This window comes from Saccopteryx bilineata, chromosome 4 (assembly GCF_036850765.1).
Source record: "Saccopteryx bilineata isolate mSacBil1 chromosome 4, mSacBil1_pri_phased_curated, whole genome shotgun sequence".
Taxonomy (NCBI): domain Eukaryota; kingdom Metazoa; phylum Chordata; class Mammalia; order Chiroptera; family Emballonuridae; genus Saccopteryx; species Saccopteryx bilineata.
In genome coordinates, this window is record NC_089493.1 from 163,102,136 (window position 1) to 163,129,755 (window position 27,620).

General features: G+C 36.8%; 2 protein-coding genes across 5 annotated transcripts in view; one reads left to right on the top strand and one right to left on the bottom strand.

Annotated features, from left to right (window-relative positions):
• The window catches only part of KLHL3 (kelch like family member 3), a 384,889-nt gene that overhangs the window by 355,881 nt on the left and 1,388 nt on the right, over nt 1-27,620 (bottom strand). The window contains exons 2-3 of one of the 2 annotated variants that reach the window (XM_066272564.1): nt 3,147-3,210; nt 233-346 (exon numbers count right to left, since the gene is read on the bottom strand). The gene's annotated coding sequence lies outside the window, so the exon portion shown is untranslated. The remainder of the gene's footprint in view (nt 1-232; nt 347-3,146; nt 3,211-27,620) is intronic. The other variant, XM_066272563.1, reaches the window with a different exon arrangement.
• MYOT (myotilin) lies at nt 7,752-27,577 on the top strand. Of its 3 annotated transcripts, none has more exons than XM_066272571.1 (10): nt 7,752-7,836; nt 10,579-11,142; nt 16,140-16,314; nt 17,158-17,262; nt 21,228-21,277; nt 22,404-22,536; nt 23,685-23,892; nt 25,808-25,973; nt 26,403-26,536; nt 26,946-27,577. In XM_066272571.1, exons 2-10 carry the CDS (start codon nt 10,787-10,789, stop codon nt 27,116-27,118), a joined length of 1,500 nt encoding a protein of 499 aa, XP_066128668.1. In that variant the 5' UTR covers nt 7,752-7,836; nt 10,579-10,786; the 3' UTR covers nt 27,119-27,577. The 3 variants fall into 3 exon arrangements, with proteins under 3 accessions (XP_066128668.1, XP_066128670.1, XP_066128669.1); XM_066272573.1 differs by having other exon boundaries at nt 21,231-21,277; XM_066272572.1 differs by having other exon boundaries at nt 7,762-7,836; nt 10,584-11,142.

A 27,620-nucleotide genomic window follows, 5' to 3' on the forward strand; every position in this document is an offset into this window, starting at 1 on the left:
TTTCTGGGTGGATCCCAGTTGGGGTGCATGCGGGAATCTGTCTCTGCCTCCCTGCCTCTCACATAATAAAAAAAAAGAAAGAAAGAAAGAAGAAAAAATGAAATTAAGATAAAAATAATTTATATCTGACTGTGAAGCACACTATAAAGCACAAAAGAATACCCAGCAGCTCCCTGTTTTAATTAAGGTATAGTCGGTTGTCAAATTATGATGAAAAGGCATGCAAACTTACTGCATTTGACATCCCAAATCATTGTATATAGTGAAAGTTTCTTCCATTCTGTTAATTCTGTTTGTTCTTTAGCATCTTCAAGATCAGATGCCACAAATTCACTGTACAAATTCACTGGTACAGAGAGAAAAAGCAGATAGCAAACTCAGATGACTTTCAGATTCTGAGGAAAAGTATCATGATAAGATTTTCAATTCCTTTTTATTCTAATTAACCTTGAATCCTAACTCATGTTTAACATTTTGATATCTAATTTGTTACAAAGATTTCTATTGTTATTTTTAAATTCAAATGATTCTTCAACAGAAACAAGAACCACCAAAAGATTTTGTTTTGATGTAACAATAGTTTTAATAGCCATGAAAGGCTTCTTTTCTTTTTTTTTTTTTTTTTAGGAAGAAAACATATTTATTAAGCAACTATTACATACCAGGTAGACATTATCAATTCAAAAAACTCAGGATCAAAAATTTTATTGTGCTCATGTAGGCTTAAATTAACCTTCTCTGGGATATTTGCATGTTTTTTGTTTTTTTTTTAAATAAATTTTTATTAATGGTAATGGGATGACATTAATAAATCAGGGTACATATATTCAAAGAAGACATGTCTAGGTTATTTTGTCATTAAATTATGTTGCGTACCCCTCGCCCAAAGTCAGATTGTCCTCCGCCACCCTCTATCTAGTTCTCTGTGCCCCTCCCCCTCCCCCTAACTCTCTCCCTCCCTCCCTCCCATGTCCTCCCTCCCCTCACCCCTGGTAACCACCACACTCTTGTCCATGTCTCTTAGTCTCATTTTTATGTTCCACCAATGTATGGAATCATGTAGTTCTTGTTTTTTTCTGATTTACTTATTTCACTCCTTATAATGTTATCAAGATCCCACCATTTTGCTGTAAATGATCTGATGTCATCATTTCTTATGGCTGAGTAGTATTCCATAGTGTATATGTGCCACATCTTCTTTATCCAGTCTTCTATTGAAGGGCTTTTTGGTTGTTTCCATGTCTTGGCCACTGTGAACAGTGCTGCAATGAACATGGGGCTACATGTGTCTTCACGTATCAATGTTTCTGAGGTTTTGGGGTATATACCCAGTAGAGGGATTGCTGGGTCATAAGGTAGTTCTATTTGCAGTTTTTTGAGGAACCACCATACTTTCCTCCATAATGGTTGTACTACTTTACAGTCCCACCAACAGTGAATGAGGGTTCCTTTTTCTCCACAGCCTCTCCAACATTTGCTATTACCCGTCTTGTTGATAACAGCTAATCTAACAGGGGTGAGGTGGTATCTCATTGTAGTTTTGATTTGCATTTCTCTAATAACTAATGAAGAAAGGCTTATTTTCATAAATTAATCTTAACTGTCTTCCCAATGAGTTCTTGACATACAAACAAGAACAAAACGTGACACTAAACATATATTTTTAAAAGAGCAAAAGAAATAAAAACTGATATATACATTTCTAAATAAATACTCTGTTGTGTAAGTGTCCTACAGAATAATTAATTTAGGGAAGGGTAAAAAACATAATAATATCTTTCATGCTAAACACTAAGTTTATATTTTATAAACAATTTCTCATTTAATTCTCACATCAACATTTTGAGGTATGTGCTATTACCTCCACTTGATAAGAAAAAAACTAACATCAGAAATGCGGAATACCTTCTCCAAAGTCACAAAGTTAGTAAATGCTACAGCCAGGGTTCAAGTCCAAGATAGCTCCTGAGCCAAGTGAAGAAAATAAATTCATATAAATGGTAATTCAGCCTGACCAGGGAGTGGCGCAGTGGATACAGCATAGGCCTGGTATGCTGAGGACCCAGTTTTGAAACCACGAGGTCACCGGCTTAAGCACAGGCTCATCACCTTGAGCACAGGGTTGCTGGCTTGAGAGTGAGATTATAGACATGACTCCATGGTCGTTGGCTTGAGCCTAGCTTGAACCCAAGGTCACTGGCTTAAAGCCCAAGGTCTCTGGCTTGAGCCCAAGGTCACTGGCTTGAGCAAGGGGTCACTGGCTCAGCTGGAGCCCCCTGGTCAAGGCACATATGAGAAAGCAATCAATGAACAACTAAGGTGCCACATCTATGAGCTGATGCTTCTCATCTCTTTCCCTTCCTGTCTGTCTGTCCCTGTCAGTCTGCCTCACCCCTCTCCCAAAATAAATAAATAAAAAGGATATATACAGAATTGTCTGTATTGCATTCAGAGAACAAATACATAAATGGAAAGATAATATAGTAAGTGAATTTGCTAGTCAGGCTATGTTTAAAACAACACAATCAACCATTATCACCACCACTCAAACACAAACCTCAAACCAAAATATTGATTAAAAAACAACCTAAAAATGGATACTGAAAAGTCGCATAAAATTTTTTCTTTAAACAGTATCTAACATACTTCACTAAATATGTTACCAGTCTAAAATTACCTTTAGGTTAAATACCTTTAGTATAACTTAAAGAGCATTCTTGACTAGTTACCTAACACAACTAAATGTAGCCTATTAATTACAAAATAAAAACGTATAAGAATACCTTTCAAAACAAAATGTCTTGGGTAATATTTGAGTCTAATAAGTGAGAGAGCCTGACCTGTGGTGGTGCAGTGGATAAAGCGTCAACCTGGAAATGCTGAGGTCGCCGGTTCGAAACCCTGGGCTTGCCTGGTCAAGGCACATATGGGAGTTGATGCTTCCAGCTCCTCCCCCCTGTCTCTCTCACTCTGTCTCTCTCTCTCCCTCTCTCTCTCCTCTCTAAAATGAATAAAATTAAAAATTAAAAAATTAAATAAAAAAATAAGTGAGAGAAATATATCACATTAGAGATGGAAGGAATCAAAGGTCATCTACATGAAGTTCCTCATTCTACAAATAACTAAAATAAAGGTGATTGGCTCACATTGTTGAGATGGTTGGTTCTTCATGCTTCCATGACCTTGGGATAGGTACTTCTCCAAGGGTTTCTAGCAATGAAGAGAGTGAGAGAAAGAGTTAGAGACTAACAGACCTGGAACAATGTATGTGAAGTATATAATAGGAATTCAATAAATAGCAGCTATTATTTCACTGCATGGCTTTTTATCAGTATCAGTGTATCTCCAATAATAGTTTATGACTGATTTCCATTGGTCTCCTGGACTCCTTAATATTCTGGGATCTCTAATTGCCTAAGTAGTAGCTATCCCTATAGATTTCTCATGGGGCCAAACAAGAATGGGTATGTGTGGCAGTAAATAAGACTGGCATTTATTCAATAAACATTTATTAAACATATTCTGTGTGTTTATCAGTTTCTGTGCTAGAATTGCCTTGGGAAGATGTCCAGTACTGATATGTAAAACTTTTCTTCATGAGTACCAGTGTATAGCAGTGAACCTTTAGGATTTAGAAAGACTGTGAATTTATAATATATTATATATCTTTCACAAGAGATTATCATCTTCATCATTAACAAAATCTTTTGTGGGAAAATTATTGGGTAAAAGTTCCATAAAAGTTAACAAGATTTTACAGAATGTCTATCATGAGCTACATGGTCATCGGCAAGATAAATAAATTATAAACAGTCCCTCCCTCAGAAAAAAGTTAACCTAATGTAGGAGATATGCCACCTAATAGTCCATTGTATGATTTCCTGTTTGAGTCTCTCAGCAACCTCTGATTTAGGTTAGTATAACAGATACTATCTTTGTCTTTCAGTTAATTATTAAAGCTCAGGGAGTTTAAGCAGCTTGTCTAAGATTACACAGTAAGTATGTGGTAGAGTGGACACTAATACTTGGGTCTCCAAACTAAAAAAGTTAATGTGTCTAGAATGGATATTTCAAATTACAAGTGCTATAGTGGGATTCCCTTTCACTATATGTTTGTGCTGAATTCAGTAATCACAGTGAATTCTGTATAACTTGAAAATAAATAGAGCATTCTTCACTCTTTTTTTTGGCAAGAGAGGCGGGGAAGGAGAGAGATGAGAAGCATCAACTTGTAGTTCTAGTATTTCAGTTGCTGTTCATTGATTGCTTCTCACACATGCCTTGACCAGGGGGGCTCCAGCTGAGCCAATGAACCCTTGCTCAAGCCAGTGACCTTGGGCTCAACCCAGCGACCATGGGATCATGTCTATGATGCCACACTCAAGCCAGTAACCCCGCGCTCAAGCTGATCAGCCTGCACTCAAGCTGGTGAATGTGGGATTTCAAACCTGGGACCTCAGTGTCCCAGGTGGACACCATCCACTGTGCCACAACTGGCCAGGCTACCTTTTTTTTTTAATTACTCCTTGATACAGCAGAAATTAGCTTCATCACACACTTCTGACCTCTGACTTTAGAAGCTCTTACAGAACCATTTTTACAATAGCATATATACTTCACATTTGAAAAAACAAGAACTATACATGAAGAAGGGATGAATGAATGACAAGTTACCTTTCCACTGATAAGACAAGTAATTCCCTTAACATGCAGCAGGAAATAACAGGAAGTCACATACATTGTGTGAGGCATTAGAACAATTTACTAGAGACCCTTACTGATAATTTAGAGAAAGAAACAGAAAAATATTGTCTTTGGGGGCAGGTTGGAATATCGTTCACCCACCTGACCTCTTAATGATTCTTTCTATTTTTCTGTTTATTATTCATTTTATGATTTTTCTCAAATAAGCAACTAAACCATTCAAACAGCCATATTTGTGAGGAAACAAAACATTCAAAAAGCAAACCCAACATTAAAAAGTAGAAAAATAGATTCATAATAATTATTAAATTCAGAATTTTAATTTCTGAGAATGGTATCATAAAAAGTGACCTTACTTATCTTTCCCAAATCATCCCTTGAACCCTTTATTGTAGTGAGAACCTTAGCCTATATGTACCATGGAGGTACTACTACCTTGTAACATCTGTTACACCTTATCAACGCAGAGGGAAAGGAAGAGTCAGCACTTAAAAGATAGAGTAAATGGATATAGGAAGCATTTTTCTCAGTCTATTGAGATCTTGTTTCTAAGCAATCCTCTGTTAAATTCAAATAATATTTTGTAATTCTAATAAAAAGAGAGTGGCCTTGGCCAGTTTGCTCAGTGGTAGAGCATCAGCCCTGCATGTGGATGTCCTGGGTTTGATTCCTGGTCAGAACACACAGGAGAGCGACCATCTGCTTCTCTACCCCTCTCCCTTCTCTCTCTCTCTCTCTCTCTCTCTCTCTCTCTCTCTCTCTCTCCTCCCACAGCCATGGCTCCAATAGTTTGAATAAAGTTGGCCCCGGGAACTGAGGATGGCCCCATGGCCTCACCTCAGGTGCTAAAACAGCTTGGTTGCCAAGCAATGGAGCAGTGGACCCAGATGGGCATACCATCACCCTGATAGGGGCCTTGCTGGGTGGATTCCAATTGGGGCGCAAATGGAGTCTGTCTTTCTGCCTCTGTGCCTCTCACTTAATAAAAAAAAAAAAAAAAAGTAAATGGAAGTAAAATTCTGCCTCACCTATGGTACATTTACAATTTAATAGTTTATCCTGCACATCTTCCTTACTTGGCTGTTAGAATATATCATATCTCAAACTTTTAGGTACTAAGAAACCTTAAATCTAGTAATTCCTCTTCCTTGCCCCAAACCCTGTTCTCAGGAAGAATCAAATATCAGTCATATGCCACATTTAAAGTACTTAAAATAGTGCCTTACTCATAGAAAATGCTACACATGTTGGTTATTTTCATCTTTACTGTCACTTGCATTTACATTTTAAGTCTTTCTAATCTGGATGAAAAGGCTTTTCCCTTTTAATGGAATTTGAAATATCAGTAAGCAGATATGGAGAAATATTTTGGAGATTCCTGAAATAAGACTTTGTAGACAAACACCTACTCATCAAATCTAGCGTACTTTTTCTACTACGTAATGGTTGCATGCCCAGACAGCAATTACTAAACTTTCTCTGAAATCGAAAGAAACACACACCTACATGTTCAGCTGCAAAAAATTTTTTATGGTTCACATGTGCTCAGACATCTATTTGTTGGACCCTAATGTACATGGCAATTAAGTCAAGTTTAAAATATCCATGAGGGAGGAGAATATAACAGATATGCTTTAAACAGCAGAACCATGTCAAAATTGAAGCCATTTAAATGGGGATAATTCCACTAGATTGGCCTGAACCTCTGCCACCCAATCCTCTCCCCACCTCTATTGTGGATTTGAAGGTTTCTTCCTCTGTAATTATTTACTTCTCTGCACAAAAATGGAAACCTAAATATCAAGATGGTCTCCTTGGTGAAAAAGGAAAGAAAACTATTAGGAATAAGGAAGATGAAGGAAAGAGAGCTGACAGTACAAAGCCCTAATTTAATAGATCGCATCTTTGTTTGATCATTTATCTTTTTTCAGGAAAAGAGTGAGAAACAAACACATAGGCAGGGAGAGAGATGAGAAGCATCAATTTGTAGTTGTGTCATTTTAGTTGTTCACTAACTGCTTCTCATATGTGCCTTGATCAGGGAGCTCCAGCCAAGTCAGTGATCCCTTGCTCATGTCAGTGACCTTGGGCTCAAGCTAGCACCCTGGGGCTTCAAACCAGTGACCTCTGGGCTAAAGCCAACAGTCATGGGATTATGTCAATAATCCCATGCTCAAGATGGTAACCTTGTGCTCAAACCAGATGAGCCTGCACTCAAGCCGGTGACCTCAGGGTTTCAAACCCTGGTCTTCAGCATCTCGGGTCAATGCTCTATACACTGCACCACCACCGGTCAGGCTGTTTGGTAATTAAGTGTTTCAATACTTTTACCCCATTACATTTAATTTCTAAAAAAAAAAGTTTTTAGAATATAAATACAAGGTCAAGGAGGCATATACGATAGATTCAGAAAACTTGCTAAAGAAACTATATCTTGTTTTCATGTTTTTCTACCTCCCCCTCCCCAATGACATGCCACCATCTCCTGTTCTCCTGCCTTTACCAAGGCCACACCCCCTTTCTTAAAAAAAACAAAAAAAACCTGCTTGAACCCTACTCCCCCTTACTCCTATTTGGCAAAAAAAAAAAAAAAAAGTCTTTAGATGAACTACTATCCAATACAAATCAATTTGAAGCATATCCATCACTGACCTTATTTCTGGAGAAGTCTTTACAAGACAGAATGCCAGTTTTATATATGAAGAAGAAATTTAGTCTTTCTTTCAACAGGGAATATTCACAAAGCCCCCAGAACAATGAAGAAATTGAGTTTTCTATATACTTTTTACCATTTCCAATTCATTGCTCTTCCCCCAACATGAGCTTGCTAAAGCTTATAGTCAAAATTCACATCTAAAAAAAAGAGGCCTGAAAGAGAAGCTCATGTAATCCCACTCCTTAAATATCACTACAACATCTGAGATATTGTTTAGATTGTGGACTCTTACTTTGACATGCCATAGGTAGATGGACAGGCAAGCACATCAGATGTCACTGCTTGGCAGCTGATAAAAGTCAGTGGTGCTATAATACTACGCACAGAGCCACTAGATTAGTCTGTGAGGGAAGAGGATGCCTCTTCCTTCCCTTCAATAGTGGGTTAAAACCAGCTGGCACCCTCCAGAACTGTGGGTAAGTCCCTTCTTTATTACTGCTGTAGTTTGGGGTTTTGTTTTTGTTTTTTGTCCAAATCAGAGGCATATGTGCAGAGGTGATCTTCAGATAAAAAGTTAGAAAGCTACAACATCATAACAGTACTATACAAAGATTTGAAGAGAAAGTGCTCTACTCATTCCACTGAAACTGGAAGGCATTAAAGAAAGGATAAAAAAAAAGACAGTTATGTGTTATTATTTTTATTCATCATTTTTCCTTGAAAGGAGACACTTCATCTAACTTTAATTGTGTTGATATCCTATAGCTGCAAAATATCTTCAGTCCTTTTTTGTGCAAGTCTGTGCTGTGTTGGAGATAGGGAAAAAATGTTAAGATGTTTAAATAGGAGATTGACTAGTATTTTATTTATAAAATTTTTGATATTTATTTAATATAATTTAGAATGAAATTATACTGTCATGTAATAGAATCTATTCTAGAATTGTTGAACAGTAACTACAAACATGAAGAAAAGCCTCTCAGAGTTACCTGTGGGAAAATCTGTATAAAATTTAGTGAAATATGAACAAAATAAAAATTTTGAAAGAACATTTTTAATTGAGCTTTAAAAAATAACAGTAAATTTTAACTATGTAGGCCAACACAAAAATGAACAAAATAGCTGACATTACAGAAATATACGTAAAGAAAAATAGGGAACTTTTTGAAAAATATCTACTAGCTATTAGTTCAACAGTTTATTCCTTGCTATTGGAAATAAATCTGAATCATATGCCTGCCCAAAAAGGAATTTAGGAACCAAAGTTGATTAAATTTAGCAATGGAATGAATAAACCAATAACTACAAAACTACTTGCCTTGAAATACTTTTTTTCTTTTTTGAGAAAAGCTAATTAAAGCCTCCTCTGGATGTGTTTCCCCAACAATTTAAAGGCCTTATACAGTTAGTTACTAAAATGGACTCTAGTTGAATGTGCTTGTGTTCATAAACTTGAAGGAATATATGACTTTTCAAGTCTTTTCAATACAATTTTTCTCTTGGCTGCTTAGTTGCATTTTTGTTCTTTCCTAAACTTGTTAATTTTAATTTAAACTATATGCACAATTAGGATGAAGTTGTCTGGAAATACTTCATTAAAAATGGTACTTTTTTCAAGATAAGAAATTAAATAATTTTGACTTTGTTTCAATTAATGACAGTCTGGCTAATTTTATCGACTAAAAGTTTGATATAGCATTATCTCAGTGTTGGTTTAAACTATGTGATACGAACTAAATGCATTTTGTACTAAATTATCTGATATTCTGAAAAAGACATTACACACCAAGACAGGGCTAGTCTTGGTGTGTAATGTCTGTATATGGTCCTGCTTAGATTTACCATATTAATAGAAGAAATCAGATGCAAATATAATCCCTTAAGGAGATTTTGGTGACAAATGATTCATCTAAGGAAAAATGGGGATCTATGTGTACGTCAGGTGAACCAGAGTAGAGCTAAGAGCAATGGCACCCATCTCTGCTTGGTAAGGGATAGACTAGCTTCACGGCTGCCTTACTTCCTTCTGTTTGCCAATTCAAAAGAAAAAAATGAGAGGAGCTAAAATAATATTTAAATTACTCTAATATACATATTAAACAGGTAAAAATAATAAAAAGTAAAACTAAATAACTAAGAGAACATCAAGACCAATAACTAGATAGTATCATATAATCTAAGAATAATAGGAAAAAATTACAAATGGCTCTGGAACACAGTCACTAACATATTACATATACATAGAGAGAAAAATAAACAGTCACTTCTTAATTATTGTCTAGTTTGGTAGTGTGGTTAATTTGGAATCAAGGGAAGAAAAGAGGCAAGTGAATTGTAAGGTAAAAAAATCCACTTAAAGTTGACAACAGTGAATTATAGATGTTCATTCTACTTTGTGAAACTGTGAAGGGTGAAGAAGTAAATATGGACATTAAAGTAACATTTTATTACACAAGAAGTATACTGTTCCCCTAGATTTACCATGATATCATTCATCACAGATCACCAGGACATGAATTACTGATGTATCAAAAGTGCTGTTCATTGGTTTTGTGGAACAATGGGAAGGATTCAAACTGAATGGAAGTTGACTTGCTACATATTTAACTACTAATTATTTTAAATCATTAAATCTCTCTGGTTAATGAAACAGTAACATCTGGGCAAAAGCTAATGATGAGACCATAGAATTATCACACTGAGCAATATCACAGAATTTCCTTTCATAAATAACCACTTGGCAAACTCAAACTTTCCTACCCCTGGGTATGCTTAAGAATCACCCAAAGGTGCCTGTGTGGTGGCACAGTGGATAGAGCATCAACTTGGAAAGCTGAGGTCTTCGCTTTGAAACCCTGGGTTTGCCCAGTCAGGGCACATACAAAAAGCAACCTGGAGTTGATGGTTCACGCTCCTCCCCCTGCCTCTGCCTTTCTCTTTCGCTCACCCTCCTCTCTCTAAAATCAATAAATAAAATCCTTAAAGTAAAATCACCGAAAGGCAAACAAACACTAATGAATCCTTTTTTCTTATTCTCATGGGGAAAGTGTTGGTGTAAAGACAAAGATAAAGGAAGGGGAAGTGTAGAAACCAGGCAAGTTCCCCTTTAAGATGATCTTGAAAGCTCCTAAGCTCAAAAAAGAATACAGTACTAAAGATGTTAAATAAACAGTACTGTTTTACACAAATATTGTAACAATCATTTTCTCCTTGTGAAGGACAGATATTCTTCAAGAGAAGGCAACTCCATCAAAGCCAAGGAGCACCGTATTCCCAGGATCTCAAGAAGAGGCAGAACAAGGTTGCCTGGGATTCCTTGGGATCTTATATAATTCCAGCCTTGCAGCCCCAAATTCAGGACCCCAACCCTCCAGGAGCAAATTATTACAGTAAAAAACTGCCTACATCTCCATATACCAGCTAAGCATGTTTAACTACGAACGGCCAAAACACTTCATCCAATCCCAAAATCCATGTGGCTCCAGACTGCAACCCCCTGGACCAGAAACCTCCAGCTACTCTAGCCAGACCAAACAGTCTTCCATTATCATCCAGCCCCGTCAGTGCACAGAACAAAGATTTTCTGCTTCCTCAACAATGAGCTCTCACATCACCATGTCCTCCTCTGCTTTTCCTGCTTCTTCCCAGCAGCTTGCTGGCTCCAACCCAGGCCAAAAGGTTACAGTCACCTATAACCAGTCACCAGCCAGCTTCCTAAGCTCCATATTACCATCACAAGCTGACTACAGCAGCAACAAATTCCCTTCCACTGTGGACTCCAAGTAAGTGAGTTTTAAAATATGTGTATATGGATATATATTGCATATGCAGTATCTGAGGATGACAGAGGTGGGGAAGGTAATGCTGTACCTCATTCCTATCTAAAAAGTCAACATGACCCCATAATTCTCCTAGAACACCTTGAACCAAGGTACTGGTAAATAGAGTTCATCTGACCCAGTCTCTAGTGTCCTGGCTGAGCTGAACTCAAATCATCTATTACCCCATACAATTACCCATTATTTTCCATCTCCAAAAAATGAAGATTTCTAACATACCTAAGAACAGCAAACCATTCCCCCAGTCTAAGCTAAGTTCCTCATGCTGTAAATGTAATTGCTTTGGTTTTGGGCTCAGCTGAGATAAAGAACACCTGCCTGCTCATCTTCAGCTAGTATTTCCTCTCACATAAGCAGAGGCTATTAAATTTCATCTCAGTTCAGTCTTTTCTTCCTATCCATTTCACCTTTGATCTTAAATATCCACTTGGCTAAAAAGAAAATGTGGGATTTAGACATTAAACTGTATAGATTTTCCTTGCTATGATCAGAAAAAATACTTGAACAGATAAAGATTTATGACCTTAAGGTTTCCTTTGGTAAATAAAACCACACTTTGTTCAAATTGGCTAGACTGATCTAAATAAAGGGAAGAATACCTGCAGCCTTATGCAAGCATGTACTATTTTCACAGTCCTAAAACTGTCCTAGGAGAACCTGATACAAAGGACATAGTGGTTGTGCTTTTTTTAAAACATGAACTGAATACTTTGTGCTTATGCAAAAGTTACAGCTATCAGTTTTCCTGTTCCTTGACTAGCTAGAACATCAGAGAATTAAATCAGAAGCATGTGAAAAAAATTGTCCAAGAGAATATTTTGTTTGTTGTAGGCTTATTGACAGATTTGCTGAAGTTCTTGCTAATTTCTCTTCTTTAGAGGCTTTTTTCTAGAGATTCCTATTTTTAGTGACAACTCTGGAAACCTAGTAAACTGACTATAGCAATTCAACCTGCAAAGAAAACTTTTCAATATTTTTAAGAATAAAACCCAGGACCACTGGCCAGATAGCTCAGTTGACTGGAGCATCATCTCAAAGCACAGAGGTTGCTGGTTTGATCCCCAGTCAGGGCACGTATAGAAAGAGATCAATGTTCCTGTCTCTCTTTCTCTCCTCCTTCCTCACTCTCTAAAATAAATAAATAAAAATTTAAATAAACACTAAGGAAACCCAAAATATTTGTTAAAATCCTAGATACTTGGCTGAACTGTTTGAAATGGCATTTCATATGTTTGATCTGACCTAATATTTTTAAAAGATGCATTTAAGAATTAAGAGCCCTATCTTTCTTTTCCCTCCCAAATTCCCATTATACCCATTATCACACATTGTAAATTTTTCTTGGTAACATTTTACCCAGACAATCTTATTCCACCTACCTTTCAATTATTTCCATATTTCCTAAACAAGCATTTTTAAATCTAAAATAACCTTTTCTGACTAAAATATTTTTAAGTCAATCCCACTCCAAATTCCCACCTAGAAAAGAAAGTCATCAAATAAATATTACTAAGCTGCAACCATATACCTAGCTCTGTGCACAGAACTAAGAAGAGATAAAGAAAGGCAAAAATGGAGCGGATAAGAAATAAAACATAGGAGGTCCCCAAACCAAAGATCAAAGATCCAGCTTTAGCTGTTCCATTTTCAGCAACCATAGATAACCCTTTTAATCTTCCCACAGCCACTTGATACCATTCTGTGTACAGCCGCACAGGGTGCAAAGCTCTGCCCCTTTGAACATTTGTGCACAACTCCCCCATTGTTACAATGAGCTTAAATTTGCCATGTCTTCGACAATAATCCCTTGGATTCTTGACCTAGAGAAGTTTGAAAGCTTTACTTAGCTTTTCCTCAGGAGGAAAACTTTAAGCAAAGGTTCTACTCAGTTGAGCACAAAACAGACTAGCAACTGAGAGAAACTCTTTAATTCCAATTATTCCTTTCAAAAAACCTTGCTATGATATTCAGCAACTTTAACTTAACTGCTCAGTGATTCAATTTCTGAACTGTTATCAAAATTAAGAATTTGGATGATTAACAATAGGAGAAAAAAAAGACCTACACAGCAGTGTGCAGGTATTAGTTTATAAATATGAGCAGATCAAGACCTAACACCTAAGGTATCTAAACTGTTAATACTGGGTTTATCAGTGAATAGTGACTGAGGTTACATGCACATCAGTGATTCTTGGGCTTGGTTTTTTCTTTTATATATATATATATATATATATATATATATATATATATACATATACACACACACATATTATTGATTGATTTTAGAGAAAGAATAAGGAGGAAGAGGGGAGAGAGGGAGAGGGAGAGAGAAAGAGAAAGAAAGAGAGAAAGAGAGAGAGAGAGAAACATCAATTTGTTATTCCTCTTATTTATACATTCACTGGTTGGTTCTTGTATGTACCCTGACCAGGGATTGAATTAGCAACCTTGGTGTATTGGGATTATGCTCTAACCCAACTGAGTGCTCAGCCAGGACTCAGGCTTGGTTTTGAAACAAGATTTCTCAGAGATATTACATTATATTATGACAGTCTAAAAAAATATTTAATGCTAATTCACTTTAACAAATGTGTGACTTTTATAAAGAAGGTAGGCTAACATCTTTTTTAAATATGCTGTTTTAACTTCATACAGTTGGAGAAACAGATCTGTAAGATCAAAGGAATTTTACCAGTTTGACCTGGAGATTCAATTGTAAAACAAACAAATGATCAACAAAAAAAGAAAGAAAAAAAAAACCCTCACTATTTATTTAAACACTTGGTTTGGCTATCTATTTAACTTAACAAATCAGACTAACTAAGGATTAACATTGACAATGCTCAAGATATGAAATGTAAGGAGAGAAAATGTAAATCACCAACTTTCATTAGAGCATCTTAAATACAATGAAAAACCATGACTTCAGCTAACAGTATCACCTATACCAGGGGTCCCCAAACTACAGCCAGCGGGCCACATGTGGCCCCCTGAGGCCATTTATCCGGCCCCCGCCGCACTTCCGGAAGGGGCACCTCTTTCATTGGTGGTCAGTGAGAGGAGCACATTGACCATCTCATTAGCCAAAAGCAGGTCCATAGTTCCCATTGAAATACTGGTCAGTTTGTTGATTTAAATTTACTTGTTCTTTATTTTAAATACTGTACTTGTTCCTGTTTTATTTTTACTTTAAAATAAGATATGTGCAGTATGCATAGGGATTTGTTCATAGTTTTTTTTATAGTCTGGCCCTCCAACAGTCTGAGGGACAGTGAACTGGCCCCCTGTGTAAAAAGTTTGGGGACCCCTGACCTATACCCTACCTCTGTTACTGGATATAAATGATACAATGATGATTAGTTATAAGATTTTTTTTCCCCATAATCTAGAGATTACTAACCAAGTCCCCAAAACCTACAAAAATTAAAATTCTGGCTCCACTTAGAGGACATACATTTCCATTTATATTAAAAGTTCTTTTAAATACCCTTGAGAATATTTGAACAGGAAGAAGTCACAGAACAGACCATGTCTGCCTTATCTATATAACTGGAGAATGTTTATATAATAATGGTAAAAATACTCATTGAAGATAGTGGCCAGTTTACCCACATTAAATAGATGTAAACTAGCACCTCTATGGCCCTAAATAAATAAACTACATTAACTATGAACAAAGCACTGTGAAATCTGTACCCAAGAAATCTAATAATATAGGAGTCCCTAAATACTCACCTCTGCCCTCTATCAGAATCAACAAGGTAACTCTGGGAGGGGCAAGAACATCTTAGAAGAAAATTTAGCATCAGAACTTGAAATAAAGATTTAAACCAACTCTTCAACTGCTATTCAATTTTTTTCTTCCCAACTTTCCCTTTTTTTTTAGTTTACAGTTCTTTCTTCTTCCTCCCATAGTCATTCCTTTCTTTTTCCATAAATCACTTTAGTAACATTAAAGAAACTATTATTACAGGTTATTTTATTTATATAGTTCCATACTTGCATTTTCTAGAATAAGAAATTAAAATTGGTAATTAATGGAAAAGTCAACTGTTTATTTAACTGTTTATTTATGTAAACTATAGGCTCCACTCAAAACAACAGAAGTCACTAAATACCAGTGGTTAATACTGGTAAACGTTTAACAATCAGTTGGAGAAAGGAGCCATGATTTGTGGTATTGACCAAGATCTTCAAAGGACATCCTCCTTATATCTAAATTGTTCCTCCTGTTACTTAATTTATACTTGCCAAAACGAACAGAAACAAAACTGCTGGTAACAACTCATAAAATCCTTCTTGACTGTTACTAGGAAAATTGGTGGGTTTTTTGTTTTTGTTTTTGTATTTTTCTGAAGTTGGAAATGGGAAGGCAGTCAGACAGACTCCCACATGCACCCCACCGAGATCCACCTGGCATGCCCACCAGGGGGCAATGCTCTGCCCATCCGGGGCGTTGCTCTGTTGCAACCAGAGCCATTCCAGCACCTGAGGCAGAGGCCACAGAGCCATCCTCAGTGCCCAGGCCAACTTTGCTCCAATGGAGCCTTGGCTGTGGGAGGGGAAGAGAGAGACAGAGAGGGGAAAATTGGTGTTTTTAACACTAATAATACTAAATGGTAGATATAGCCTATCTAAAGGTGACTGACAAAATAAGGCCAAGTTTCCTTAATTTTTTAAGATAGTATTTATTGATTTTACAGAGAGAGGAGGGGGTGGGGAGTGAGAAGTATCGACACATAGTTGCTTCACTTTAGTTATTCATTGCTTGCTGGTCGTTATGTGCCTTGACCAGGCAAGCCCATGGTTTCAAAATGGCAACCTCAGCAGCCCAGGTCAACACTCTATCCACTATGCCACCACTGGCCAAGCTGGCCAAGTCTCTTTTACATACACATTGTAAAGACCTTCTTTATTAAAAATCTTTTTTCTTTTTAAAGCTATCAACAACCCTCAGTTGGCCAACCTGTAAATGCTAAGCCATCCCAAAGTGCAAATTCTAAGCCCACACCAAGGACTTCTGACCATGAAATACAAGGATCAAAAGAAGCTCTGATTCAAGATTTGGAAAGAAAGTTCAAATGCAAGAACAGCCTTCTTCAGAATGGAAATCAAGTGAGCAAGCTGTCTGTTTCATACAAAAAGCAATTAAACTACAAAATCTAATGCCAATAAGAAAGTTGGTCTGTTTCACAGAGCTATGACCATATAATGACCAAGGAATAATCTTTTCAAACAGGAAAATTTGGGCCCTATTTCATATTTTTCTGCATGAAATATCCTCTTAGTTTTGAGTAGTAAAAAAATAAAGCAAACAAAAAATCAACCTGCATGATTTAATATTTTAAGGATTACCCTCATAAAATGTCTAATGACCAAATAACTAATAGGAAATACCGTCAACTTGACTTCTTCATGTACTTTGGTATCTATTTTTTGGTATGTATAATTGATGGACAAATAGCCTTAATTTTTATTATGTAACTTACTGTACACATTGTATTAGTCATCTATCTTTGAAACAGTACTATATGCCTTTAATTCACTTACATATCAGTTGCACTGCTCTCAGCCAGAAGTTAGTAAGTCAAATATTCAGTGTTCACTTAAAGTTGTTTCTGAATGTGAGAACATGCAGTACTATATTCGAAGACAGAACTGATTGGAACATACACAGCAAGAAGGGAAAGATTTTCCCTTTACGTGGGAGAGCTTTATTTAAAGGTGATTTGCCTGCCTTTCCAAGGGGCAAAAAGAAAAGTGAGTATTACAGATGAGGGACCAGGCACTAGAATGGAAGGAAATGCTTTGAATAAAAGAAAATGATTTTTAAAGCATAGCATCTACCTACAATTCAAAAGACAGAACTATACTTCTTTGGTAAAATTCCTGGTGGTACTAAGTTAAACCATTTGTATTAAATCTCATTACCACTCTTCTTAACCTATTTCTTTAAAGCGGCTAACATATGAGGAGAAGATGGCACGCAGATTGCTAGGACCACAGAATGCAGCTGCTGTGTTTCAAGCTCAAAATGACAGTGATGCACAAGATTCACCAAAGGTAATTTAGATAATCTTTATCTAACTCTTTTTGTGTCCATTCTCATTAAAAGTCTGCTTTTCTAATGTTTATAAATAGCATTTGAAACAAAAGTCAGTAACTTCCATAGAAGAGGCCATGATGGGCTTAAATATAAAGTTTAACTTTTACCCCATTTCCAGTGGTTCTAGTATCTGCCTAAGAAATGTCACAAGTCCTGGCCGGTTAGCTCAATGGTAGAGCATCAGCCCAGCATATGGAAGTCCCAGGTTCAACTCCTGGTCGGGGCACACAGAAGTGACCATCTGCTTCTCCCCAACCTGCCCCCTTCTCTCCCTTCCCCTCCCACAGCCATGGCTCAATTGGTTTGAATGCATCAGCTCTGGGGCACTGAGGATGATGGCTCTATGGAGCCTCCCCGTCAGGCGCTAAAAAAAGCTCAGTTGTGGGCATGGCCCTAGATGGGCAGAGCATCAGCCCCGAAAGGGGTTGCTGAGTGGATCCTGGTGGGGGTACATGTGGGAGTCTATCTCCCCTCCTCTCAATTTGGAAAAAGAAGAAAAGGGAGAGAAGGGAGGGGAGGGGAGGGGAGGGGAGGGAAGGGAGAGAGAGAGAAAGAGAGGGAGAGAGAGAAATAAAAAGAGAGAGAAGGAAAGAAAGGGAGGGAGGGAAAGAAAAGTCACAAAGACAAAAACACAAAAAGGCGAATGCGGTCACTTTTCATCTGGACGTTTATGGGTCAGTTAGATCTAAGTCTCTTTCTTACAATGTCTATGTGGACAGAGTTGTTATAATTTATGAGTTGTAAATCTTCAGTAGGACAGAAATGAAAATTCTAAACCAAAGTAATCAAACTTTTCTCACAAGCTGTTTATTATTTCAATGTTTTAAAATATCCTCATAGTACTAATGAAACACCCAATTCCTTCTGTTCCTGTTCACAAGTTTCTTACTGAAACAAAAACAAACAATAAACAAACAGAATTTTGCCTCATAAGGATTAACAAAAGCATCCTTTTCAATAAGGGATAAACTTTTGGACAGCTTATAAAGTGAATATCCATCCCATAGGCTGTACGGGACCAACCTCATTTTAACAAATGAGTTAAACCTGAATAGAAATGTATAGTTCGAAAGGCAGACTGAACTGTGATTGCTGTCGTCCTTTTGTAGTTTGTTACCTTTCTTTTTTTCTTTTCTTTTTTTCATTATTCTGAAGCTGGAAACAGGGAGAGACAGTCAGACAGACTCCCGCATGCGCCCCACCGGGATCCACCCGGCACGCCCACCATGGGGCCACGCTCTGCCCACCAGGGGGCGATGCTCTGCCCATCCTGGGCGTCGCCATGTTGCTACCAGAGCCACTCTAGCGCCTGAGGCAGAGGCCACAGAGCCAACCCCAGCGCCCGGGCCATCTTTGCTCCAATGGAGCCTTGGCTGCAGGAGGGGAAGAGAGAGACAGAGAGGAAAGTGCGGCGGAGGGGTGGAGAAGCAAATGGGCGCTTCTCCTGTGTGCCCTGGCCGGGAATCAAACCCGGGTCCTCCGCACGCTAGGCCGACGCTCTACCGCTGAGCCAACCGGCCAGGGCGTAGTTACCTTTCATTCCTTCTCAAAGTCAACAAGAAACTGGGAGCCAAAGGGATGAAATTAAGCACTCAAGAATTCCAAGCTTTTATGTATAGGAAGCTGAAAATAAAATTTTTGTTTCTGTTAAATACAACTAGTTCTACTAGAGCAGTGTCTAACAGAACAAGTAACTAGAAACTGAAAATAGAACTTTACTCTCTTTTTGGCTACTGAACAATTCATACATTAATTCAACTAATTTATATGAAGCACTTACTGTGGTGGTACAGGAGATGACAGCATGAATAAGATACAAATCTATCTTTATTAGTAGAAATAACTCAAAGCAACAATATATTGATGATAGTTTACCTTAAAAATTCACAGGGCACCTGAGCAGTGGTGGCACAGTGGATAGAGTGGCAACCTGGGACGCTGAGGTTCCAGGTTCAAAACACCAAGGGTTCTGGCTTAAGTGCTGGCTCATCTGGCTTGAGCATGGGATCATCAACATGATCCCATGGTCACTGGCTTAAGAAAGGGGTCGCTGGCTCAGCTGGAACCCCTTACCCCCCATCCAGGCACATGAGAAGCAATCTATGAACAACTAAGGTGTCACAACTATGACTTGATGCCTCTCATCTCTCTCCCTTCCTGTCTCTCTCCATCCCCTCTGTCTTTCCCCTGCCCCACAAAAAATTCACAGGGCAAGGATGTATTTTTCTTACTCATTCTTTAAAAAATTTAAAATAAAGGTGACGGTAACAGAAAAAGAGATAGCAAATATTAAATCATTAGAAAATCAGATATCTCACATTTTTTTTGTACACTTCAAACAAAATATCGTCAAATTACGTATAAATGAACATTATACGTAATTGCATCTACAAATACAAATATATATAATATATATTATATATATATACACACACACTCAAACCATTTTAAAGGGGAAAACGTAAATAACTTACTTTGGATATTTTAAGTTTAATTGGATTATTTTTATTTTTTAATAAAATATTAGTTGATATTTTGATCACTATAATTAACATTTTTCTTAAGAAATCTTTTTTAGATTTTTGTTTATTCATTTTAGAGAGGTTAAGAAAGAGAGAGAGAAGGGGAAAGGAGCAGGAAGCATCAACTCTCATATGTGCCTTGACCAGGCAAACCTGAGGTTTTGAATCGGTGACCTAAGCATTCCAGCTCAATGCTTTATCCACTGCACCACCACAGGTCAGGCCTAGAAAATCTTAAGGCTTGTCAAAAATTGTAACAGTTCTAAGAATTTGGTTTTAAAATGACAAAATACTTTAAATATATTCATCCAAAAGTAAATTATTTCTAATAGTTTGCTGTTGCTATACAGATCTTTTTCAGCTATTTAGGTAGAAATTATATTTTCTACTTCTTTATATTTCTCACTATGCCAAGCACAATGAAATACACAAAATAGCCTGTCCAGGTGGTAGTACAGTGGATACAGCATCGACTTGGGATGCTGAGAGCCCAAGTTTGAAAACCCAAGTTTGTCAGTGTAAGCGCAGGGTCACCAGCTTGAGCATGAGATCATAGACATAACCCCATGGTCACTGGCTTGAGCAAAGGGTCACTGGTTCAACTAAAGCCCCTCACCCAACCCCAGTCAAGGCACATTTGAGAAAGTAATCAATGAACTGAAGTGCCACAACTACAAGTTGATGCTTCTCATCTCCCTTCCTGTCTGTCTCTCTCTCTTAAAAAAAAAAAAGAAAAAATACACAAAATAGGCACTAGATGTTTAATCAATTTATTAATTCTATTATAATTTTCATCAAGTCCTGATTTTATTCTCAAATAATTTTCTAGTGCTCAGATAGAAGTTCTAAAAGCTATTTGATTAAAATATACATTAGCAGGAAGTAATTAATGTTGTTTTTCATAGCTCTACACATTCTTCATGGTGTCCATCATGAACTAAAAAGAGAAGTATTTTCCAGTCTAATATGTGTTTACTGTGGCTGGTGCCACTTTTAAGCAGCAGGCATAATACCCCATATCCACTGCCAATACAAGTGACTTCATGTCTATTCCTGTTTTACTAAAGGACAATCTGTACTATGCACTCCCATTTCAAATACATCAGGGAGACACATCATCCTTTGTAATAAAAGTCATCTGAAAAATGAACTACTACCAACTCAAAGTCTATCTAATTTTCATAAATCATGTCTGTGAAACAGTCTTATTAATTCTGGGATTTCTTGCTGGACTATTAGGATAGTGCAATACATTTTAAATGTCTAAAAGTTGAACAACTAGAACTGTAACTGTAAAAATACAGCCAACAGAGAAACATTCTTTTCAACTACAAATACTTAGTTCTGCTTCATTTCAAGGTAACACTGCATATTAACATTATCACTGTTTTCATTTCAAGCAGCACAATTCAGAACATACACGGCTGCAAGTTCCTACGTCACAAGTAAGGTAAAAAATTTTAATTTTTAAATACATATTTTGCTATCTAAAATGTTTTCAGATTAAAAATGTAATATTGGGCCCTAGCCAGTTGGCTCAATGGTAGAGCATCAGTCTGGCGTGTGAATGTCCCAGGTTCAATTCCTGATCACACAAGAAAACACCCATCTGCTTCTCCGCCCCTCCCTCTTGCTTCTCTCTCTCTCTTCTCCCCTCCTGCAGCCATGGCTCAGTTGGAGCAAGGGCCTCAGATGGGCAGAGCATCGCCCCCAAGTGGATTTGCTTTGTGGATTCGGATCAGGACACATGCAGGAATCTGTCTAGTGGATCCCGATTGGGGCACATGCGGGAGTCTGTCTCTGCCTTTCCTCCTCTTGCAAAAAAAAAAAAAATTTTTTTTTCATGTAATATTGTCCTTGGCCCAGCTGTTCAGTGTTTAGAGCATCATCCTGTTGTGCCAAAGTCACAGGTTCGATCCCAGGTCAGGGCACATAGGAGAAGCAACCAACTAAATGAAACTAAGAGGAACAATTAATTGGTGCTTGCTTCCTTCTCTTTCTCTCTCTCTCTCTCTCCCTCCCTCTTTCTCTCTACCTCAAATCAACAGAAAATTTAAAATAAAATAAAAATGTAAATTTATAAAGCCCTCCAGTTTCCCCATATACTTTCTATAAAAACAATGTGAATTTTCTAATGTCAGAGATAATGATCAAAATCTTATCTGTCAATTCTTAGACTATCTTAGAGAAAGTTTTTAAAAATGTTTTGGTCAAATAAGCCAGGACCACACTTCCATGTGAAACAACTCTGTCATAATGGAAACCCAGTTCTAACAATTCTTGCATGTGATAAAAATTGTCCATGTGGTACTTCGCATTTTAATAGATCAGTTTCTTCATCAATTCATGGCACTGTAAAAAAGATGTGCAATGTACCGGATGTTTCTAAACTAGTATGTCTAACAGTTATCAAATACACCACAGCTAAATAGAGGCCTAATGGCCTCTCCATTGTTATTACATTATCAAACAGCATAGATTCTGAGGTTCCAAATTTGCTGGCTAAACTATATTTGTGTAAAAGGAAGAACAATGACAATTTCTCTGCATAGTGGTTACTAAGATACTTTTTGTAGAAGTAGATCATCTTCAAGAGGAGGTGTGAATGATGAAGATGCAATCCAGGAGAAATTTTATCCGCCTCGTTTCATTCAAGTGCCAGAGAACACGTCAGTTGAAGAAGGAAGATTCTGCAGAATGGACTTCAAAGTAAGAGAAGAGTTTTTAAATACTGGGGGAAAATTAACAATGGGATACTAAATTTTGAAAAATGTCTTCTTCCTCTTCATAGCTTGCTACAGCTTGAGAAAAAGTAGTCTAGTGGATAATAAGAAAACAAATGCTGCAGCCAAGCTTACCTGGATTTGAATCCTGGCTCTGCCACTTTTCAGCTGTGTAACCTCAGACAAATCACTTAACCTCTCTGTGCTTCTGTCTCATCCATAAAATGAGAATAACAAATGTACCTACTTCATAAAGTTGTCTGAGAATTAACTGAATAAATAGGTATAAAGTAGTCACAATAATGCCTACCACCTAATAGTCTATGTGAAGCTATCACATTCAAACAGCTCTGACTAAGTAGGTCAGTGGATAGAGCATTGTCCCAATGTGCTGAGGTTTCGAGTTCAACCTCGCATCAGGGCACACATGAGAAACAAACAATGAGTACAAAACAAAGTGGAGTAAAGAGTTGATACTTCTTGTGTTCTTTCTCCCTTCCTCTTCCCTCTCTCAAATCAATAAAAAAAATGTTTTTAAAAAAATTCAAGCAATCCTGCTTTCTCTCAGCCTAGAAAAGTTCTTCAAGGTAGAATAGTTTTTTAGAAAGGCCTACAATTTCATTATCTTTGTGCTGAATAATTTTTTCTTATGTTTTCCTAGATTACTTATGAGAGTCAGTATATGGCTTTAATTATTAAGGCTTACATAAGAACACTTAACAAACTGCCACTTATACATCAAAACTAGAGCTCAAGAACAGTTGGAAAGGTTATTCATGAGATCAACAAGCCTTGCATAAATGTGCTTCTGGGATGGCATCTGCCATCACCATTAGCCAGAAAAGCCATGACTTCCATATTCCTTAATTAAAAGATATTAAAGAGCTTGAGTTTGTATATGAAAGAGCTGAATGTGCTTTAAGATAATCCGTAAATATTATACTAACTGCAAGAGTTTTAATTTGTACTGTTTTGTTAAAAATTATTGAAAGCAAATACTTTTTCAAGTTCTTTGCATTTTTTATCACAAACCCACTTGGGTACTGGAATTGTTAAAATTCATGGACAAACGGGTTCCAGTGATACTATAATTGAAAATTCTATCATGTCATCTCCTTGTGTTTTCATTTCTAGGTGAGCGGACTGCCAGCTCCTGATGTGTCATGGTATCTAAATGGAAGACCCGTTCAATCAGATGATCTTCACAAAATGATAGTGTCTGAGAAGGGTTTTCATTCACTCATCTTTGAAGTGGTTAGAGTTTCAGATGCAGGGGCTTATGTATGTGTTGCCAAGAATAGAGCAGGAGAAGCCACCTTTACTGTGCAGCTGGACGTCCTGGGTAAGCCTTCCAAGAGATCATAAAATATCTTTAATCCTGCAGTATTAAAAAAGAAAGTATTAAAAAAGAAAACACCAGAGAACTTTATACTTAAGGTTAATGCCTACACTATACAACCCAGTAGAACCCCAGTTTTTCCACAAAAGCAACGAATGGGGCTGGAGAATGAAAGGGGGTTGACAGTCTTGAGGGAAACAATGAAACTAGAATGGCAGCTTCACCACCAAAGCTTTTCTGGAAAGGAAATACAAAAATGATACAATTTAAGACAACCAAATAAGGTAACAGAATTATTTCTATAGATGTAACTGGTCTTAAAGTTAAAAAAAAATAAAGTTAGGCTCTGGTCTACAGTCTAAAACAATCACTCTAACTCACGTTTTCACAGAATTGTCAAAATCATGCATAGTTTAAAAAGGAAATGTCAGCTTTTAGCCTTAAACTGTGTTCCTTTCACTAGGAAACTTGTCTGTAATTACAACAAAAACATGCCTACTTGCTTTAGAAAACAGGTATGGCAAAACTCATGTCTCAAATTTTCTCTGTAAAGCAGTTCTCATAAAATAGATGTTCTCTTTTAAAATATTACAATTTAAGTGCTTTAAATATATCACAGTTTTAATGGTTTAAACTATGATGTATCATATAAGAGGGCTTAATATAATGCATTGTTTGTTATATAAAAGCTTGATTAAGTTGGAAATTTTTCTTGAGTTTGTATTGTATCCAGACCATTAAAAAAATCTTTAAGATTATTCTATAGAATAAGGAGTCTCATGCTAAGTGAAAAACTAATGATCTAGAAATCAAAGAACAAAAACAATTCAAGTGATTAAGCTTTGGGCAAATCCTTCCTGTGCTCCAAAAATACAGTAATTTTAGAGCTAAGAGAGACCTTGGCAGACATTTGTCCAATCTCCTCATTTCTCCTTCAGAAAAGCTAGGGTTATGGTATTCTAGTATCATTTCCTCTTTTCACTCAGGTATCTGAAGAAAAGACATAATAATTACTGATACTTGTATGTTATCTTACAGTTTACAAAATGCTTCTTCATTCATTATCTCATCTGATTCTCACAATAATTTTGTATGGTAGGCACAGCAGTCACTATTACTTGGGTATTATATTATTTTACAGTAGATAAAACTGAGCCTCAGAGAAACTAAACAAATTTTCCCCAATTTGGCACAGCAAATGTAGCAAATAAGAGAATTTGAAACCAAGTTGTCTGGTACTCTTTCCTCCACTCATGATGCCTCCCTATAGATGACATGATAAATGAGAATGATTTACAGTAAATTCTTTCAATGAAATACATTGAATTTATAAATTCAATGCATCATTATCCTGTCTTAGAACTCTAAATGGGGTAATAATATTACACAATAGTATTGTACATTATTTTAGCCAAAGCTTCCAGTCCTGTTATTACTGTTAAAAACTTTATCAACATACAAATTTCAGCCTGACCAGGTGGTGGTGCAGTAGATAGAGCATCAAACTGGGACACGGAGGACCCAGGTTCGAAAACCCAAGGTTGCCAGCTTGAGCGCAGGCTCATTCAGCTTAAGTATGGGATCAACAGCTTGAGCGTGGGGTCACTGGCTTGAGCATGGGATCCTAGACATGATCCCATGGTTGCTAGCTTGAGCCCAAAGATCGCGGGCTTGAGCAAGGGATCACTGGCTCTGCTGTAGTCCCCCGTCAAGGCACATATGAGAAAGCAATGAATGAACAACTAGGTGCCACAAGGAAGAATTGATGCTTATCTCTCTCCCTTCCTGTCTGTCTGTCCCTATCTGTCCCTCTCACTGTCAAAAAAAAAAAAAAAAACATACAAATTTCATACTTTAGTTTGACTTAATATCCTTTTAATAATATTTCAAATACTTGATTTTTTTCATTAATATGTAGCAAAAGAACATAGAAGAGCACCAATGTTTATCTATAAACCACAGAGCAAAAAAGTTTTTGAGGGAGACTCAGCGAAGCTAGAATGCCAAATCTCAGCTATACCTCCACCAAAACTTTTCTGGAAAAGAAATAATGAAATGGTACAATTCAACACTGATCGAATAAGGTAGGATAAGTATTTCTAGACTTAACTATAATTTACTTTGGTGAATTCATTATATTTTTAATGCATTATAAGTGGCATGCATTTGCGATCCAAATTTGTCGTTTTTAAAACAGATACAGAAATATAATAAACCTCATTAAGCAACAATCTACTAATCAGAAATGTAAAACATAAAGTAGGCTAACATTTACCTTGTTACTAACAATAAACGAAGATGGCTCAAGGAAATAGATGATTTAAACAAGATTTGGTGGGAGATGTCTAACTTAAGAAAACCAATAGCTATTTGGCAATGACTAAACATAACCTCAGAATTTTCAAATGTTCCTTTTTCTTATTAGTCTGACTCTGTAGACCAGGGACATCATAAATAAACTTTAACAGGAAAATTAATGCCTATACTTTAATTTTTCAATTGTTTCTTTTCAGCTTATATCATGATAACTCTGGAAGAGTTACCTTACTGATAAAAGATGTAAACAAGAAAGATGCTGGGTGGTATACTGTGTCTGCAGTTAATGAAGCTGGAGTGACCACATGTAACACAAGATTAGATGTCACAGGTATGTCACACTGTTATCAAGTGTTAAGTGTTACAAAGGACTTAACCAGAAAGACTTAATAAGAAACACAAATCCCAACATTGCACAAAATGTGAGGGATTTCCCCCATACATAATCAATTTTGATTTTTTTTTCTTTTCCTGTTGATAGTATAACCCATTTGTTTAGGTTTTCTGAATTAACTTTTTTTTTCTTTTTTTTTTCTTTTTTATTTTTTAAGATTTATTTATTTATTTATTTATTATAGAGAAGGGAGGGAGGAGAGGAGCAGGAAGCATCAACTCCCATATGTGCCTTGACCAGGCAAGCCCAGGGTTTTGAACCGGCAACCTCAGCGTTTCCAGTTGACGCTTTATCCACTGCGCCACCACAAGTCAGACTGAATTAACTTTTATTTAATCTATTTCAGCTCGTCCAAACCAAACTCTGCCAGCTCCTAAGCAGTTACGTGTTCGGCCAACCTTCAGCAAATATTTAGCACTTAACGGAAAAGGTTTAGATGTGAAACAAGCTTTTAACCCTGAAGGGGAGTTTCAGCGTCTGGCAGCTCAATCTGGACTCTATGAAAGTGAAGAACTTTAATAACTTTACCATCACTGGAAAACACAACTACACTATTAGTAATATATTCAATTAAATTTCTGAAATAAATCCATAGCTGTATTAACAGATTATGGCTTTCATTAGGTAATATAACTAATATATATTTATAATACTATTTATCCTTCGACTATTGCACATTCTATCTACTTCTCTGGTTTGTGAAGCCAACAGAAAGTCTGGGTACATAAGTTTGTAATTGTAGAAGATTATCTTAAAATCTGGGATTTTAACACTGAAGTCACACACATTGAACAGTTACAAGTTATGAACTAATATCAACTTTTTGGACACATCTAATGCTTGTAATAAGATGTACTGGTACTGCTTTCTAAATACTGTTTTACCCATTTTCTCTTATAGGAATACTAACATGGTAGACATTATCTGAGTGTTCCACAGTTTTATGTCAAAAGAATAAAGTTTCAATTATTTAAAACAGTCTCCTCTTCACAAAAGTTTATGTATTTAATATAAAACTTCT